This window comes from Euprymna scolopes, chromosome 24 (assembly GCF_053919585.1).
Source record: "Euprymna scolopes isolate OS-2025 chromosome 24, ASM5391958v1, whole genome shotgun sequence".
NCBI lineage: Eukaryota > Metazoa > Mollusca > Cephalopoda > Sepiida > Sepiolidae > Euprymna > Euprymna scolopes.
This window is the reverse complement of record NC_136505.1, coordinates 105,075,638-105,096,909: the sequence shown is the minus strand read 5'-3', so window position 1 is coordinate 105,096,909 and position 21,272 is coordinate 105,075,638. Positions and strand designations below refer to the sequence as shown.

The 21,272-nt window shown below is 33.6% G+C and overlaps 1 protein-coding gene across 1 annotated transcript in view; it reads left to right on the top strand.

Annotated features, from left to right (window-relative positions):
- Positions 1-17,996, top strand: part of LOC145246541 (ribitol-5-phosphate xylosyltransferase 1-like) — a 565,148-nt gene extending 547,152 nt beyond the window's left edge. The window contains exons 5-6 of the mRNA XM_080108144.1: positions 2,858-3,028; positions 17,551-17,996. Of these exons, the coding sequence (XP_079964270.1) occupies positions 2,858-3,028; positions 17,551-17,965 (586 nt within the window). The 3' untranslated portion in view covers positions 17,966-17,996. The remainder of the gene's footprint in view (positions 1-2,857; positions 3,029-17,550) is intronic.
- Positions 17,997-21,272: the final 3,276 nt, after the last annotated feature.

The following is a 21,272-nucleotide window of genomic DNA, read 5'->3' as shown; positions in this document are numbered from 1 at the left end:
TTTTTAATGCAAGCTATAATGTGTTAGTTTGACTTCTCCACCAACAACAGACTTGCAAAAATTAACAAACATATCTCAAAACTGAATGCAAACATTATTTGGATTCTTCAGACTACTGTTCTCACTTTGAGTGTCATTTCCACAACCTCAGGTCGATATAATCTCCGACCTTCTTCAGATGTATCTTGTCGAACTCCAGGATGTTTCTATTGAATTTGGGAATTTGGACAGAATTTCAAACGTGAAGATCCATGGTGCAGTTACAGTACTTGGAAAACAATTAACTGTAAAAGTGATATTCTCCTGAAGGTTGAAGGTTCAATTCTCAGTGTGGGCGAACAGAAATACAATTGCGAATTACTTAGGACGTCTATCCAGTCATGGTTGATGGAACGTAAACATGTTACGCCAATGAAGTAAATAATGCGTTCTGTTTGAAATTCTGTCCAAATTCCGGAGTTCAACAATATACAACTGAAGAAGGTCATAGATTACACTGATTGAAACGTTGTGAAAAATAACACTCAAGATGAGAGCAGTAGTCCGAAGAATCCAAATAAGATGAATAATCACTCCTCATCTCAAAAATTCAGAAACCTGATGCAAACATTGGTCAATTTTATTGGGAATATTCTTTATTGGATACATTTTTATTAATAAAAACATTTCAAAGAAAAGAATATTTTTATGTAACCTTTTAGATAATATATTCATATTATATATAACCATTTTGAAAAAAAAAAAAAAAACATTTTAAAGTAAAAACTAAAATATAATCAAAATGTTTTCATATAACATATTTTATTGAAAAAAAAAAAAAGCATGTCAAAGAAAAGACCATTTTTATGTAAACTTTTAAAATTAATCGAGAATAAACATTAATCCTAAAATATCAATTTTTGATTATGTTTTAAAATCCGAATTAAAATAAGGGAAAACTTAATCGAATTTTACAAAATTCTATTTTAAAATAAAGCAAACATGACTATTTCATGCAATCGAACATTTTTTTCTCATTACAATTGTATTGTTAAACGTGTCGTTTAACAAGAAACGATCTGAAGAAACATATGGGCAGGAGCTGCTAAAAACAGCCTATCCTGCCTTGACAGAGTACAAAATAGACTTTGTGGCTTAGTGGGGGATGCTCTTTTCTCTTCCCTGCAACCTCTCTCCCTCAGAAGAGACATTGCAAGCCTATCTTTGTTTTATCGTTATTTCCATGGCAAGTGCTCGTCTGAGCTCCAATCTCTGGTCCACCCTCGCCAATCTTTCACGAAAAACACCCGTCTAGCTGAAACCACTGTCATTAATTTTCCCCTCTCTTTATCTGTGCCTAAATCCAAACGTAGATTCCATGAACAAAGGTTCTGTCTTAACAGTGCATGCCTGCGGAACTCTCTTCCGTTTGCCTGTTTCCCACCTGACTACAACTTGGATGTCTTCAAGTCCAACATAAACAAATTCCTGATGAACTGCCCCCTAAAGTAAGACACTTTATCAAATCTCCAATACTAACGATTACTACAATACTATCCCATTGATTACTGTACACGCAATTACACTTATCCCCGAGTGGCTTCCAGGCCTTGATAAGTGGTGAGCTCCATGTAAAAAAGAAAAAAAAACGATTAATATAACACAACTGGTTTCTATAGTTCTCACATGACCGAGTTTGTTATGCCTGCTGTACAGGTCTTGTCTAGTGATTTGTTTCCAAGTTTTTTTTTTTGTTTTTGTGGTCAGCGAAGATACTCATGCTTCTGCAACAGTCTATCAAAGAGGATGAATGCTTCAGCTGACTGTAATAATGTCATCTATTCTTAGGATAATCTGTGCAATGTAGTGCCTTCAACAAATTTGTCAACCTAACATGTGTTTGGTCAGAATTCACATGACAGATCTTGTAATTAAATCATAATCAGAAGACAGTTCATCTCCCCTTTGTCGTTCTATCCCCTTCGCCCCCCCTTCTCATCGTTCTATCCCTTTCGTTCCCCCTGTTTCTCGTCGTTCTATCCCCTTTACCCCCCCCCCGTTTCTCGTCGTTCTATCATCTTCATCCTCCCCCGTTTCTCGTCGTTCTATCCCCTTTACCCCCCCCCCCGTTTCTCGTCGTTCTATGATCTTCATCCTCCCCCATTTCTCGTCGTTCTATCCCCTTCATCCCCCCCCGTTTCTCGTCGTTTTATCCCCTTCATTCCCCCCACCGTTTCTCGTCGTTCTATCCCCTTCGTCTCCGCCACCCCCTTCTCGTTTATCCCCTTTGTCGCACCCTTTTGTTATCGTTTTTCCCCCTTCGTCTCCCTTCTCCTCGTTTTATCCTCTTCCTCCCCCCTTCTCATCGTTTTTTCCCCTTCATCTGCTTCTCATCGTTTTATCGTCATCACACTCTCTTGTCATCGTTTTATCACCTTTCACCCCTTCTCATCGTTCTTCTTCATCTCACGAAGGTGTGGCAAAAAGTGACACCTGTATTTGAACGTAGATACTACACACCTGTATTTGAACGTAGATACTACACACATGTATTTGAACGTAGATACTACACACCTGCATTTGAACGTAGATACTACACACCTGTATTTGAACGTAGATACTACACACCTGTATTTGAACGTAGATACTACCCACCTGTATTTGAACGTAGATACTACACACCTGTATTTGAACGTAGATACTACCCACCTGTATTTGAACGTAGATACTACATACACACACATAATGCAGCATAAAAATAGCAAAACAGACAAAAAAAAAAAAGATGGTCAAAATTTTGTTTGCATAATTCATAAAATTCTCAAAAGTTATAAAATTTATTTTATTAACATGTTTTTTTCTTTCTTTTTTTCAACAGATATCGGGATTTTCCTAAAGTGGACAGTGCCCATCTTCCAATGGAAACGCACCGCAAATATTTGTGTAATTTCCTCGGTACGATATATCCAAACTCTTCTCGTGAAACCTTAGGCAAAATGCTTCAGTCCAGTCCATATGGAAATCGGTGCTATCACAGAGTTCGCAAAGAGTAAGTATCTTATTTATTTCTAAGTTGGATGGCGACAATATTGAAACAAACTTCAGTTGTTAGAAACCATTTTGAGCCAACGTTTTTTTTTGTTTTGTTTGTTTTTTTGTTTGTCTTTTAATGATCGTAATAAAATTTTATGCTTAAAGGATTTACATTAGATATTATATCCTGGTTATTATAATCCTAATGATGAGTCCCGATGAAATTGTTCCCAGTTTTTCTTGAGTGATAAGAGACAAATATGAAGAAATAAATTGGATGTCAACGATTCTGTATAGACCAACATTAATAGTTATTTATCTATCTATACTCATATATAAAAGGTATTTTGTCTGTGTGTAAGGTCATTCCATATGGACTCTAAATGTTTTAAATTTCATACAAAGGTACTTTATGTCTGGGAGTGTTCATTGTATCAGCATACTTCCGATAAGTAAAATAAAATTGATAATCCCAAAAATCCGATTTCAGGAGGAACAATCCTATTTTGACCAAAGTTACACCTTTGTACAGCCTAACATTGACAATTGCATTTGAAAAGTTTTATTACCGCACAAGCAGAAGTGCCAGGCATATAAAATCAACAGTAAGTTCTTTATTAAGATAAGACAGGTGTGTGTTCAAAATAGATGTTTCTGTTTAGAGCACAATTAGATGAGGATACTTGACTTTTACATTTGAAACTTCAATTTCAGCCATTGTATAAAAATAATTTCATAAAATAAACAGTAGGTTCTCTACAGTGCAATGTAGACTATAATGTTTTGTGGACTAAGTCACTGCAGGGAGGCATATGAACGTGCACCATGGTGGCTTCCCATCTAGAGCAAGCAATCAATCGATTTGATCGAATAATGCGTAATTTCAGATTTCCATGATGATAGAAGTATTGAAAACGTAGAAAATTTGGGCAACATCGGATCTCCCTGCTAGTTATCTATAATATAGATCTCTGTTTAAATGTATGTTTGCCTAAAACTTTTGACAGAGGCAACAGATTTTCACGAGATTGGTATCATTTTGAAGCTCGACCCTTTGGACGATAAATATCTAAAAATTGGATAAAAACATTAATTCCTTCACTCTCAACTGGGCACTTTTCTACAGGGAGGGGTCGCTTTTTTCGCCGATATTTTCGAAAGTCATACCCTCTTTCCAATTGACTAGCCTTAATTTAAACTTTCATAACTTCTGTTTTGGAGATGGACGCAATGGACGTTACATTTTTTTTTTTTTTCACTTTCTTTTCCTCCCTCGTGGTATGGGTTCAAGCTTGCCTGTCTACAAACTTTTTTTTTTTTGTGCTTGCAATTTTCCTTTTTTTTTGTTTTTGCGCTTGCAATTTTCCCTTTTTTTTTTTTTGCGCTCAACCAACACCTTTACACACACCTCTATTTTCTGTTCTGCCTTCGTGTCACAGGTTCGAACCTGCCTGCCTACTCCAATTTTTTTTTTTTTTGTTTAACAGGCACCTACAAACATCTGGGCAACGCCGGGCACCCAGGCTAGTTATTAAATAGAACATGATTTCTTTGGCGTTGAGTGAGGGGGGAAAAAGTTCAAAAGAAAAAAAAAAGTGTTAGTAGGACTTTCTAGATGGTAGACCGCCCACTGTTTTCCGGTTTGATGGGGACCGAAAACAAGCGGGTGGATCTTTTAAATGTTGCTGAATTCTAGTTGGAAAAATAAGAAAAAAAATTAAGTTGGGGGATCTACTTTTCTAATTCCACAGGTTTTGAATGCAAATGTTTACATATTTACACATCTGATAACCATTAAGTGGAGGTAATTTTCTATCTGGCTGGTAGTTTCTATATTTAAAGCATAAACGCATACTTTTAACCCCTTGATAGCTCTTGCTATAGATGCGCATCAGCTGGTTAATCTCCGGGGTGTCAGGAATCACTTAGACATAATTTAGTTGCAGGATTCACATTGTACTCATTAAAAATAACACATGAGATGATTTAAAAAAAAAAAAAAATAGTGTATCCAGAAAGGAGCAAAAAAGAGGGATGCTAACTTTCGTAGCAAAATTTTTACAAAATGTGTTTCTTTCGTTTCATTTTATTAAAGTTTTTTTTTTTATTATAATTAGAGTTAACGTAAAAATTGCAATTAAAGCTCATCGAATGTTTTTATAACGTGAAAGTTAAATATTTTGATTTATGAAATTTTTTATAAATACTAAACCTGATTTATAAGTGCAATTTTTGTGACTCTAATTATAACTTTTCATGTGTCATAGTTTTTTTTTATTAGGGGTTTTAGATAATCGAGACGTATATTAAGATGCGTCCATTTAATTTACTGTTAAGATACGTCCATTTAATCTACTCATAATAATCTAAACTTTTTTAGCAATTAGTTGGAGGAATAAGTAAGTCAAGTCAGATATAAACATTTAGATTATTCGGACAAAGACAAGGGCGTAGCGGGGGTTCAGACTTCCGTAAAAAAAAACTTTACAAAACGTATTTCGTTCGCTTCATTTCGTTTTAGCAAAGCTTCGTTTCGTTCGGTTTTTATTATAATTATGGCAACCTAAAAAGTTGCAATTAATGTTTATTGAATGTTGTTATAACGTGAAAATTTGAATATTTTGATTGATTTATGACATTTTTTTTATGTAATTACTTTGTCAAATTACTTTCCCTGATTAATAAACGCAATTTTTCGGTTGCCCTAATTATAACTTTACATGTTTCATAGATTCTTGGTCTCTTTTGCCACATTCTGGTTGTAATTAAATACTTATGCGAAGCAAAATGAAAAAAAATGAATGAAACGATACAAAAAGTTTTGTTTTGTTTTTGTCCAAACAAAATGAAAATAATAAATATTTTAAACGAAACGAACCGTGCTAAATTCCCCTCTAACTGTTACAAGAAAAGGGTAACCTTTTCTTGTAAGTGAGAAAAACATTAGATAAATGGAAAATGAGATTGGGATAGACCGAGATTCGAACTTTGCAAGCAAGGTTCAGAAATAGATTCAGAAAATGAAATGCTAAAATTTAACTATTATTAAATTTTATATAAAATAGTTTAGATATGTTTATTTGTAAAAAGAATTTAATTGTTCATTCTTTTGTGGAAATTGAATTAAAAAAAGGTCAGAAAAAAAAATAATGACCAATACAATTTAAAAATAGATTGACAAATAGGTTAGTGAGAATTCTTTGTCTGCAGAAGTGTGTTTTGGGAACATGTGACGAACCACATATGTTTAAGCCATGTGATTCGATCACGTTTGAAACCACACGTCTGACGTCATAGAAAAAAGGAATTCTCAATAATAGGAGCTAGGATTAGCAGAGAGTCGAAGATCAGAGGCAGTTGAGTCCGGATCGAACAGTCAGCAGCGTCGGTCGAACAGTCATGACATGATCAGAGGAGGGTCCCTTTAGAAGCGAAGGGAGAACGTTTAATCATGTAGTACGAATTTGAATTCCTTGACGTCATCATCATTTGACCGATCGATCACATAATAAAGAAGTTATCATCATGTTTTTGTAAAACTGTGTCGTGTCATCATTCAACAGCAAAAGGTAATGTGTGAAACATCCTTAATATGAACGTTGTTTCCCTCATCGTTATTATGAACTTTTTGTAATTCTTATAATAAATGTACCTCTCTCTCTCTCTCTCTCTCTCTCTCTCTCTTATCATCTCAACCGGTTATGAATGTTTCCCTCAGTATTGTCACTAACGTTACCGTTAATATGATCTCCAATATGGACCCCTATACAACATAAGTAGGTAAACTTTAAGACGTTATTGTTAAATGGCAGGCAAAATCAATTCGCAAACAGTAAATAATTCCTCCACTAGCAGGCTAATTATTTACGACAAGGAAAATGCCTTGACTGCCCTACTGATGCTTTAAATTAAAGAATAAAAATTTCGGTCGACTTCTCCGATGAGGGTGAGGGTTCAAAATATTTTTTGTATCTTCAAAGAACATGGAAAGCGTAGCCAGCTACGCTTTCCATGTTCTTTGAAGATACAAAAAATTTGTGCAAAGTTTGTCGAACTGATCAATTCGGATCCTGCAGTTCATACCTTGCTCCATGTGATTTTTGGTTAGTTCCTAAGCTCGTGGAAAACCTTAAAGGTTGTCTTTGAGTCGATTGAGATGAAAGAGGCTGCGATGAAGGTCATTGACATGCTCATGCAAGAGGATTTTCTGGGGGGGGGGCTTCCAGAAGTTGTTGAAACTATACAAATGCATTGCAGCTGAAGGAGATTACTTCGAAGGGGACTAGAGTTTAATGTGTGTACTACCAATGCGAAGAGTCTGGAAACTTATTGAAGGCACCTCGTACACTTTTTAAGATCTTAAATTGTTTTTTTTATATAATTTTCCTGTAAATTCTGGATTGCTATAATATACAAAAAAAAAATGTATATATATGACAAAATTGTTAACCTACAAGTTTTCATAAAGGATTATTCCTCCAACTCACACACCAAAAAATAAATTAAAAAAATTGTTTTTTTTAATCCAAGTTTGGAATTTACAATCCTTTTGGAAATCAAACAACATTTCGTAGAAAATAAACTTCAGTTTGTATTTTTGGTCACATGGTCAACAATTGATTGATTTTAGCCACGTGCTTGCAAATATTAAAGAAGGACGTGACCCACAGGTTCATTTCTTCTCTTCAGGTGATATTATTTATTGTTAACTGTTCCTATCTGCGCAGATTAATTTTTATTAACATGCACCTAGTTGTCTCCTCATCATATGACCGGTTCTGTCAACACGTGATTAGATCACTGCAAATGTTTGTTACATCTGCTTTATATATATATATATATATATATACATACACGTTTTATTTTTTATTACCGTATCTTTCTGTTAAGTTACATTATTGTTTCGGCTACTCGGCCGTTTTTTTGGCCATCTGTAGCGTCCTCAGAACATTTCTGTAAAAGTCTGAGGACACTACAGACGGCCAAAAAAACGGCCGAGTAGCCGAAACAATAATGTAACTTTACAGAAAGATACGGTAATAAAAAATAGAGCGCATATTTGCTCTACAACAGTATTGAGCACTTTCTTCAGTTTTTATTAATTCCCATTTCTACTAAATATATATATATATATATATATGCACACACGTGTGTGTTGTTTGTTCGCGATACTTTTTGAATGTATTGACTTATTTATACATAAGTGCATTTTGATAATTGTATTTTAAAAACTATATATATATGTTACCGTAAATGTTTGCTATCCTGTTTATTATTATTTAATTATTATTAACTAAACGTTTGTTACGTTTGCTTTTACTTGTTTCTTGTTAAATTTACGGGTACTTTTAAGAGTCTGTGTTCTTACATATATGTGTATGCTCTTACGTATGTTACGTGCAGTTCACTGTTATATGTGTGTGTGTTCTTATCCTTACACCGTTTCTTGTCTTGAAAGTCTTCGAGACGTGTATGTGCCATGTATAATGCGTACATACCTGGTTGCCTTGGCCAGCGGATGATGCCTTCTGGTCAGCCATCTAATTGGGAAGTAGTCACTGCAGACAGATACATCGATAAACAACAAGATGGATTTGAAGCTTCAATCTTTTATTTAAAGGCAAGCCTATCATCTCGGACCTTGATTGTCGGCAGAGACCTGAAATCTCTGATCTGCTCCTTTTGCTGCCTAAACCACTCTCAGCCCATGTGGTCGTCAACCGGAAGCCTATGACCACAATTCCCATGTCACCCCTAATTTCCGGTGCATTCTCTGTAGGTTGATGCCTGTCAAACCTAACCTTTTGTGACCCTACCAACTCGCTGATGGGAAATGAAAATATACTTACATAACTTTCTACTTCTAAAACTACCTATATAGCAATTAAGCTGGGATTCCCAATATTACATATATATATAAGGAATCTTTTGCATGTGTGCATATTCTGATGCATTTATTTGTAAGCAAATATAAATCTTGTTCTCTTTTATAAGAGCTGTTCAGACATTTTGTTTGTGTTTATCCCAGTGTGCTGGATTCTCAGAAAAACACCTGACCTTAAAATACAAAAGTCAATCATCATGGTTCAATTCTAAACAGAAAAATTCATTTCAAATGCAACCCTGTCTTATCCTGCAGATTTTTATGAAACTATTTTTACATAATCACTTGAATCATTGTTAACCGTACAAACGTTAAGTATCACGCGTCAATTGTGCTCTTAAAAGAAACATTCATTATGAACGCGCATCTGTCTTATAAAAGAATTCTTAGCTTGTGTGATGATAAAACTTCTCAAATGCACTTGTGAGGTTAGGTTGTATAAAAGTGTTAACTTTGATCAAAATCGTACTTTTGTTTTAATTCAGATTTTTTCCATTATGATGATTCCCGAAAGGAGGAAACAGTGTCTGTAGGCATTTAATAATTATTATCGTAAATAATTTATATATATATATATATATTGTTGCAATATTTTTGACTCATAAGCGGGGTATGCTCCCTCAGAGTTGGGAGATTCTATTTATAAATGCTGCTGCTAGGAACTGGCGAATCAAATTAATTTGCGTTCCGCTATCAACCAATCAGAAACCAGAATTGCTCCATAAAAATCAAACCTTTTTCAGCAACCTTGCATATATTTTCTTCGTGTCAACACGGAAAAAATCTTTTTCTCTTTGGCTGCAAAATGAACTGTCTACTGAGAACCAGTCGTCTCCAGGACTTGTAAAGAACAACTAACCATTGGAAACTGTTCTGAAACTAAACATGGCTTTCAACTCAAGATATATGTTAAAAAGTTTGACTTGTGTTCAGGTAACCTACATCTAACATGTGTTTAGACCAAAAACTGACGGAGGAGTTTAGTAGAGTCTGTACAGAAGAACAGCTGTCCACTGAGAATTCGTCATCTCCAGAACTTGTATAGAATAACTTCCCATCGGAAACTCTTCAAAAACTAAACAGGGCTTACAACTCAAGACATAGAATAGGATTATAATCTTCAAAAAGCCTCCAAATTTTCATGTAGTTTTGTCCCACAGAACCAAAGATATGAGCATTTCAATATTCTGTTTGGCTACCAGCAGGTATGTGTGTGTATACCAGCAGGTATGTGTGTGTATGTAAATCTATATATCTATAAAAGTGAGCGTGTCTGTCTGTCTGTGTACATTTCCCTACGCAATAACTGTCAATTTTTAGTTTACAGACTTGAAATCTGATATACAGGGTACTGAGATTTGGGAAAATCTTTGTGATCGGTTTTCAGACAGAAATTTGGCTGTTAAAGGGTCCAAGTTCAACGATTTAACCTTTGAGAACTCTACCAAACTCCTCCGACAATTTTTGGTCTAAACACTTGAAATTTTCGATAGATCCATGTCCAAGGAACCTAACTTAATAACTTGATTTGAGCCCAAAGCAATAAATGTTAAGGGGTCATAATAGGGGTCAAAGTTAAAAAAATTGACCGCTTTTTTTTTTTTGCTCAACATACACCTCCAAATACCTGGGCATTGCCGGGCACCCATGCTAATATATATATATATATATATATATATATATATATATATATATATATATATATGAGATAAAATTGCTAAATATCAGAGACTATTGATCAGAATTTAACAAATGAATGCTCGTTGGAAAGGTAATCACCTGCATTGTGTACTAGGCTATGTGACATTTGCCCTTAAGGTCGTACATTAAGGATATTACCCAGAGCTTATTTTTGGCATTTTTTTACGACCATAAAATGTTTCAATCATAATTTATTTTCCTTGTTTTGCATATGAATTGCAAAACAATTCCATATATATATATTATAGAATCGAGTATAAGGTTTTGACTTAATTCATCATCAGAATATAGCGTTTATAGCACGAGAAGACCCGTTAAATTTAAAAGTCTTCAATTAATTGACGCCATATTTGAAAATAATTAAAATAAATGAATCTAAACTGATTTACAAAATACTCTGTAGTTGTGTCTTTCGGTAAAGCGATAACAGAAAAACGAACAAAAATGGCGTTTTTGTTTATCTTTTTTTGTTGTTGTTGCAGCCAGAAAATTTTTTTTTTTTCATCTTATTTTAAGGTGTGTTTTCTGCATTGTCGCTTAGCCACTCCGTCTATTGTCATTTCTTTTTTTTTTTCAACTAAAAATTCTCTTTCATCCAAGCGTCCCTGATTATTCTTTATATCTATATAATTATAAAACTGTGGACCGTCCGCCCTTGCTTAAATCTTGTCAACGATCGGGCGATTCCATCTTTTAACAAGCCGAGCATGCGGGGTGGGGTCCCCCCTCCAAAAGTGAAAAAAATTTATTTTCACCATGACTAATATTTGTGTAATATATCAAAAACATTCAAGGCGTTGTTATTGAGAAAAGTGCGAATAAATAAACGGATGAATGATTGGGGGCAATTTTACCCCTATAATGGCCCCTGAATGGAAATATGTCAAAGTTTAACAAGGTTTTTTAATATAGATCCACAGAATATTGTGATAAGTATTTCAGTGTGAACAGGTATGGTATAATAAATTATGGAGTTTATCTATTTTATTTTTACTTTCATCATATTTTACTTTGGTTTTGATACCCCCAAAATTCGAAGGTCCTGGATATGACCTAAAACTATATCCGATGGTGAGGCTCCACCTTGCGGGCCTTGGGGAGTGTGGAACCACCCTTTAATTGCCATTGCTCCCAGGTCCACTCTGACCCGGAGTGGTAGTACCTGTTAGGGTCCCAACTATGGGTTAAATAGAATCTGACTTAAAAAAAACCCAAATATACTCCATTAAAAATCGTTCCTCAAAATAACTAGATTCGGCATTAAATAAGCTAAAAAAGGTTGATATGCCGTAAAACAAAAACAACCAACCAAAATTGGAAGATATCTCTTTACAACCCTTCCTTTTCATAATGTATCATACTTTCATAAATCAGAGTCCATTTTCTGTAGGCTGTTTTTGAACCCAGTCAAGGACGGGTACTTTTGCTAGTGTATATATATATATATATATATATATATATATATATATATATATATGTGTGTATGGGTGTGGCTTAGAGGCTAAGGAATGAGTGTAGAGCTGTATGCTTTTGTTTCGATTCAAACTGATGGCACCAAAGTCATATATATAGTTTTAATCTCACTACTATGTATTAGATTCAATATAATTATCGATGGAGAATTGTCTATTATAATAAATACATATATCAAATATCATATTTAAGTATATGACAGGGCAACGCCGGGCGACCTGCTAATATAATAATAATAATATCTACAACCTTCATCCTTATTTGTCATGGCTATTCTTTGATGTATAATCTACCAACGACGACAGCCTCACTTTGATTTTAGTTCCTGTCTATGAATCTTTGTTAGCAAAATGCTGTCTTTCTGTTGGCAGAGTTTTTGCATTTGAATTCAAAAAGGTTTAATGCAAATAACATTCAATTCAGACTATTATCAGCCAAGGTGAAAACAGTAATCTTTGAAATTCAGGTGTCTTTTGTCAAAAGGAATTTTCCTGTTGAACAACAAAATTCTTTGTAGATTTCCAATGGGAACTTTTTTTTACCCACTGGTGTAGCATGCTCTTGGTTCTATCAGTCATAACTGGGTAAAAGTTTTAAGTATTAGGTCGGTGCAAAAATAATGTCGTTTTTGTATCAGATATACGTAAAGAAACGGCATTATAATCTGTAATTGTATTCTTGGTATCCTTGTATCGTGTAATAATACAGAAAATGAGAACAGTAGTCTGAATAATCCAAATGATATTAATTATCAGTCCTCATCTAAAAAAGAAAATAAACATTCATAAACAAAACAAATTTGTCAGTCACTATTATTTGTTGTTTACAATTGTTTCATCCTGCCTTCAGAGTTCAAAATAGACTGGGCAGGAGCTGCTAGAAAGGTCTTGTCCTGCCTTGATAGAGTTGAAAATAGACTTCGTAGCTTACTGGAGGATGCCCTTTTCTCTTCTCTGCAACCTCTTTCCCACAGAAGAGATGTTGTGACTTTGTCTCTGCTTTATCATTATTTTCATGACAAGTGCTCCTTTAAGCTCCAATCTATGCCGTCCCTCCTGCCAAACTTTACAAAAAACACTCGTCTAGCCAGAACCACTACCAATAATTCCCCCCACTCTTTATCTGTGCCTAAGCCTAAATGTAGATTCTATGAGCAGAGCTTCTTTCTTAGAACTGCACGCCTGTGGAACTCTCTTCCATTGGCCTACTTTCCAGCTAACTACAATCTGATTGTCTTCAAGTCCAATGTAAACAAGTTCTTGATGAACCGTCCCTCTATGTAATCCAACTTATAAAAATTCCACTACCTATGTTAACTACGCTATAATCACATTGACTAATGTATACCCACTAACCCTTATCCTCGAGTGGCCTCCAGGCCTTGATGAGGTGATTCCTGTGTAAAAATAAATAAATAGATAAAACCGTGGACATACATGTTAAAAAAAAGAAGCACAATTTTTTGCATGTGCGCTTATATGATCCTCTGCATTGACCTCTAGTTGTTGCTTTATACTTTCAAAAACAACTAAATCGATCCAATACTGACGGAATACATAAAAGGCTTATTCAGCATGATCTTTGTTCTAAATTATTTTACAATAGGTTGGGAATAAATCAGAAGGGCTAGTGAAGTAATTTAAGTTGCATATTTTTTTTTTAACAAACGTTAGTACTGAAAATTTCATTATTAAATACTTTACCTCAGCATTCATTTAGTTAGATCAAATAATTTTGATTTTTTTTTTTTTTGCTGAAGTTTATTACTTTGGTTAAAAATGAAATAAATTTAATTTTTGCTTATATTTATCGCAACGAAAGCACATTGCCAATGAGACGTAAAATTAAATGTGAATTAAATATCAGATTTGTGTTATATATTCGTTGCGGACGGTCGTTCAATGTGCTTTTTAGTCTATATAATTTCCAAATCAACTTTTGTCATTGTCTACGATATATACACCTGGCAGCGAATAAAACACAACACAGCTGATCAATAAAAATATTTTGTTTATCTTCAAAGACAACCTTTTTGATTTTGTATAACATGTGTTGACATCAGTGAAGGTATGTGGTACGGATGTTTTTTGCAATGAAGAAAAATGTGTCAGCTTGCCCTCGCTCTGTGACTGACTCTGACCGCTTTCTGTTGTCGATTTATATAAACTCCAAGTCAAGTGAGGGAGTTGTGCAGTAAAATGTTTATTCATCTTACATTTAAATTTCTGTATGTCAGTACAGTCGGGGAAACAGGAAGGGAATTGCAATGGCAACTATTTGAGGAAAGAAACTAATAGAGTAGAAAGCAAAATCTGGGGACAGCGAAGGGGTGAGATTTTGCTGTTGAGATACTTGTAAAACACAGGCCTACAACAGTGTGGGACCTATTAAGTTAGAGGTCCCATTTTGAGGGGACCTTATCTAAACGGGAAAGAGTAATGGTTGGTATGGCAACAATATTCCACGCATGGTGAATGGCTTAAAAATATACGATACAGATAGGCGTGATAAGTTTTTTTTTTTTTTTTTTTTTCATTTCTTTCACCAGGCTCAGCTCAAACTATTTAGTTTGTGTAGAATTAAAATAATAAACCTGTGCAAGTTAAACATGAGAACATTTCTAAAATCAAGTTGTTATCAAGTTTTAAATCTGATATGAAGGTGGGGGATTATGGTCCCGTGAGTGTGAAACCCATCCAAAATCTTGCCTTCTACTGATTAGACGATCATCACAGTGCCCCATTTATTTTGACTGCTTTTATCTGTTTATCTCGTTGCTTGTAAGAAACAGAGTTTCTGATAATAAAAATGCGAGCCCGTTATATTTGGACACTTTAACATAGTCTCACCTTTTTAAAGTCTCGATTTCATGAAGATGCTGAAGTCTTAAGAGTTATCTTGAAGCATCAGTTGAATGCATCCGGGGAACCAACGGAAGAATACGCTCATGAATATCGTTTGTGAAAACCTGCAGAGATTTGAGTTTTATCCGAGCGGCTTCTTCGGGATCTTTAATTGATATTCAAACCGCTTCTTGATTGGCTCTGAAGAAGTTTAAATTGCTTTCAGTTAAAATCGCAATATGCAAATCCCGCAGAAGATTTACCATTCCTACATACTGAATGAGGTGATGTGGTGGTGGTGGTGGGGGGGGTCATACTAGGTCAGGATAAGCAGCAGCAGCAATTGTAGAATAAGAACGTTAAGAGAATCCACAAAATCAATCAGCAAGAATTTTAGGTTAAATCCAAAATTTAAGTACTCAAAGTTAGGACGCCGGAAGTTGACTGTTTACTTAAATATGGAACGGAAGTCAGAATGCATGAAACGAAATACGAAACCATATGGAACCACTTCTTGTTTTATAATAGTACAATAAAAAAAATAATAAACTTTTATTTTTTTTACATTTCTATAAATATATTTTTTTTAATATTTAAAATATAATCACAAGGAAAAATAATTTACTTTTTTAAAATAATATAAACTTTCATAGTTTACATTTCTTTAAATAATTTTCTAAATGTTTAAAATATATTCCTTTCCTTCATTTTAAGAAACTTTTTTATACAAATTTTTAAATAATTTGTTTTTGATAACAAGTGTTAATAAAAACATTTCATACATTATTTATGACAAAATTCCATTCATTTTAAGAAACTGTTTTTATACAAATACGGTTTTTATACAATTACGGCTGAAGGAACTTCTGTTTTATATATATATATATATATAAAGTTTTTATTTCGGTTTCAATTCAAGCTAATGCATCCAAGTCATATGGATAGTTTTTATTTTTGAAATCGCAACTTTATACTATATAAAAATCGATAGAAGATTAACTCTATGATAATATATATTTGAACTCTGCAAGAATTAAAATATCATATTTAAGCATACTTTTCGACCGAGTTTTACCGGGCGTTCGTATTAGCTTAAATACTTTTACAGTTTTAACACAAAAAAAAGCTACAATAATATCAGAGCGTCTCCATTTACACTGAACATCTACAGAATGCCAACATCAATATATTACATATGAATGAGTCCCCTGTGGAATTTCCACAGGTTCTGCTAGTAAATATTAATGTGACAATACAAACCAGATGAAGAAGCTCAATATTCGAGATTGAGCATTGCTATAAGAAATTCAATATAAACTTTATACATCAGAAATTGCAACAATTTATTATTCGACAAGAAAAACTTTCAAAGAATGGCTCTTATCCTCAGAGGAAAGTAGTTAGCAAAATGGTATTAATAGGTAAGTTATAAATTCAATTAAGAATTGCCTTGATATATATATATATATATATATATATATATATATATATATATATATATATATATATATATATATATTAAGTAATGTGATTTATAATTTAAAAGTTTTAAAATTTTTAAAATTTAAAAATCAAAATTTAATTAAATTAAAAATCAGTTTCATAAGAAGGAACAACAACAAAGTCAATTATCACAACGAGCATTTCCTGTATTTTAATTAAACTAGTAATTTCACTATTACATTAAAATACACTTAGCTCTTTAGACTATTATTCTAATATCCTTTAAATTATATATATATATATATATATATATATTTAAGCACATCTGATTGAACACAGAGTTATTCTTTTTTTCCAATCTTTCTGGATATCTTTTCCATTTGCCGAGTAGTATTTTTAATTTCAGCTGGCATGTCGTAGAAAATGGTGCCCAAAAGTTCTTGTTCAACCATATTCTTCTCAAGCGCTTTCTATCGGTGCATCCGATTATTATCAGGAGTGATTATCGTTTTCTTTGCCTTTGAAGTTTGGTGTATTTATAATATTTTTTTATTGATTATATAGGTGGGTCCAGGGGAATGGAAAAGATATCTAGAAAAATCGGAAAAAAGAATAACTTGTGTTCAACCAGACGTGCTTGAACAATGACCTGCTGCCTATATATATATATATATATATATATATATATATATATATATTAGAAACCCGAGATAAGGTGACCCTAGGATACGTTTTTTTTTCAGGTTAAGATGTGTTTTCCGGCTCCTGATTACGTTATTTGCCCCTCCTTGTGGTGTTATTTATAAAGTCATTTGATTATATACGTGTGTATTATATACTGTACTGTATTTTGTTACTAATTTTTTAATGCCGTATCCCGGGGTTCTAATATATATATATATATATATATATATATATATATAAGTTTACAAATTGAATAATAAACTGAAAGCAAGTATAAATATTAACCATTTTTTCCACCTTTCGATCTTGAGCCAAAGTAATGACTTTTGTTTATATTCACGTTCACTATCTACCCATCTTTACATTTGATGACAATGAGTTTAAGTTTTAAGGGCTGAATAACTTTTAAGACACACGCACACGGCACCAGTTTTATATCGGTTTACAAAGATTAAAATCCAAACATAATTATTTCGACCACATTAATTGTTCTCTTATGTTTCTTTTCAGATGGGTGCCCAAGGAAACCGATGATTCCCGGGAAGATTATCTGCGGGCCCTGGCCCAAAGCGACTTGACGCTTAGTCCAGTGGGTGTAAATACGGAATGCTACCGGATCTACGAAGCCCTCTCCTATGGATCTCTCCCTGTCATAGAAGATAGAATGACGCCAGGGAACTGCGGTCCGTCCGTTGCGTCCAAAAATATTCCACTGCGTTTACTCAAAGAAGCCAAAGCTCCACTCATGTTCATAAAAGATTGGAGCGAGCTGCCAGCCATTTTGGAAAAAGAGGCAGCAATGAGCCAAAAACAGAAAGCCAACCGTAGAAGACATTTTATTCAGTGGTATGAAGATTTTAAATCAAAAATGAGGGATATTCTAGTACGGACGTTACAAGAAAAATTTTTCCATATTGTTCGGTAGCACAACTATTTTTTATTTATTTATTTTTTTTTTTAAAAAAAAAAAGGAAAAAATTCTTTAATCATTTTTTTTTTTTCAAATTTAGGCAATTTCATTTTAATCTGTCCATCAGATAAGCCGTCTCTATTTCAAAGGGACATCTTTTGTTTCTTTTTTTAAATTTTTCTCTTTCTATTCATTTTTGTTTCTGAGAGAAAGGGTGATTAATTTTTTATCTCCCTTTTTTTGGCACACTAAACACTAGGTGGCGCTAGAATCAAGATATTTTTTTCCCCTTCCTCTTATATTAATTTTTAGAAAAAAAAATTTCGTTTCAAATTTAATTATTTTATTTCCTTATGAATTTTATAAAAAGAATACTCATTTTAGGGGTTTATTATCAAGGTAATCCATCATGGCTGATTTTAATAAATTTACAAATGAAGAAGAAACCGTTGTCTTATGAAATGAGAAATAACTTGCTTTGTGTTGAGAAAAATGAAAATTAGTTGGCAATATTAAAGATAGGCACAAGGTCAGTTTATAGTGATTTAAAAAAAAAAAAATGAGGTTGATCTTGGTTATATTTGCATACATCCAGAGTGTCCCATCAGCATTCACCGGTGAAAATAGCCCAGGCGGTCAACTGTAACTCTCATCCCCCTGTGAAGATAATTTTATGATATTGAGCAGATACTACACATTGATCATAGCTTAGAAACCAGATATCAAATTAGTAGGTATATAATAATTTTAAACTTCTGTTTTGTAAGTAAAAAGAATAGAAATGAATTAGTAAAATGATGAGGAAATGGCAATCATCCAATATAGTTAACATTGGAGAAATATATATCTTAACTAACTTGTACCCAACACAAGAAAATTTCATTTTCTATTAATCTGTATAATTTGTGTGGAAACTGTAAGATTGATTATCTCAATATGTTATTGCTGCTTTCACTTAGACAAACACTAGTAAAAACAAAAAAAATGTTTGTCAATTTTATTTGGATATGGTCGTCTAGGGGAAGCTCCATGTTTTTATAAGCTTCTAGGCTTAACCTTTACTCCTGACCTGAAATGGAAAACGTACATCAAGTCAGTTGGCAAGGTCGCTGAAAAAATGGTAGGATCCTTCTACCACTCCAGAAGATCTCACTGCTGATGCAATTCTCTATCTATATAAAAGCCAAGTACGTCCAAGGATGGAGTACTGCTGCCACATCTGGGTAGGAGCTGCTGAAAACAGGCTATCCTGCCTCGACAGTACAAAATAAGCTTTGTGGGGGATGCCTTTTTCTCTTTCCTGCAACCTCTCTCCCACAGGAGAGACGTTACGGACCGGTCTTTGTTTTATCGTTACTTCCATGGCAGGTGCTCATCTGAGCTCCAATCTCTGGTCCACCCTTCGCCAATCTTTCACGATAAACACCCGTCTAGCTGAAACCACTTTCAAAAATTTTCCCCACTCTTTATCTGTGCCTCAATCAAAACGTAGATTCCATGAACAAAGCTTCTTTCTTAGAAGTGCACGCCTGTGGAACTCTGTTCTGTTTGCCAGTTTCCCACCTGACTACAACCTGGATGCCTCTAAGTCCAACATAAACAAATTCCTGATAAACCGCCCCCTTAAGTAAGACACTTTATCAAATCTCCAATACTAACGTACTGTAAACACAATAACCCTTATTCCCGAGTGGCTACCGAGCCTTGATAAGTGGTGACTACCTTGTAAAAATAAAAAAAAAATTCAGGTTTAAAACGATAGTAAAAAAAATATATATATATGACGTATCGTATCATTAACCTTAATTCTCCTTTTCTTTAATGACAAATGAAACTTAAATCAGTCCATAGCAAAAATGATTATTTTTTCGTTCCAAGCAAAGGTAACTAGAATGGATGAATACAGATTTCTGTCCATACATTTAAGATGACAGCTGTTTGAAAATAATTCCAAGCCGGACAAAGTATTATCTGTCAGGAAGTGTTGAAGTAGACCTTTTGAGTTTCTGCTTCACAGCCTTTGATTGGACGTTTTAAAGCAATTTTTTTTAAAAAAGATATTAATTTTTTTAAATGATCTTTCCTCTTTATTTATTACTAGCATGGTTACCTGGCATTGCCCGGGTGTAGAAAGGTGGCATTCTAAGGCTATTAAACAACGTAAAAAAAAAATAAATAAATGAACTTTTGTTTCGATCAAAAGTTGCAGTGGGCAGGTAGACTTGAGCCTGTAATGCAAAAGAGGAAAAGGAGACGAAAAAAAAGCTAACCCGCTAGCTGTCACAACCACAATGACGTATGACGTCACGATGGGTCGAAATGACGTTTTATAAACATACATTGAGATTGCTAGGTGTCTGACTTGCAAAAATGTCAACGCTAAAAATTGACCCCTCTTTGCAAAAAAAGAAAATGGCCCAATTGATCAACTCAAGAGTAATCTTTTTGGCCAATTTTTAGATATTTTTAATCCGAAAGATTGATCTTTCTATTGATACCATTTTTGTCACAGTCCGATGTGTCTGTCAAGTTTTTGGAAGACATACAAATGCCACATACAAACTAACACCCATTTTTCCCTTTTCTATAATAGATTAGAGAAAGAAATGTTTTTACAGTTGTGAGGTAAATTGGGCTAATATGTATGGACGGGCAATGACAGTAAAGAATATATTTTTTAACTACAAAAATTAACGACATTTGAAAGAATCCATAAAAAATCGGATAACTCTTGAAAAATAGAAACCCTAGAAATTTAAAAAAAACAAATTCTTTAAATTTTAACCCCTTAGCAACCCTTTTTACCGGATGAAAACGGATTAAAAAGTTTTCCACATGTTTGAATACTCTTTTTACCAAATTTCAAGTCTGTAGTTCAAAATTTCATTGAGTATATAGGTTGAGAAGTGTCCTCACAGATTCTCACTTTTATAGATATAATAGATGACTGTTTTACAGTAACAAAATTTATGCAGGGCTTTAAAAATTAAAACAAACAAAAAAAACAAATCTGAGAAAGCCAAGGGATCCCTTTCACGAACTCATCTGAAGTTAATTGTTGAATAAAAGTTATAATTTTTTAAAAATATTATGACATAAATGACTAGGGATATAAATTATCACGCGTAAATTTTCATGGAAGGAAAAGATTTTATTAAAAAATTATAAATTTTTAACATTTATTGTCAATAAAATTTTTAACATTTATGTAAGATCGAATAATTCTGAGTTTTTGTGGATTTTTTTAAATTCCAGAATATTTTTTTTTAGTTAAAAGCACAAGTTATTTTCAATTTCATTATCTGTCACATACATGATACAA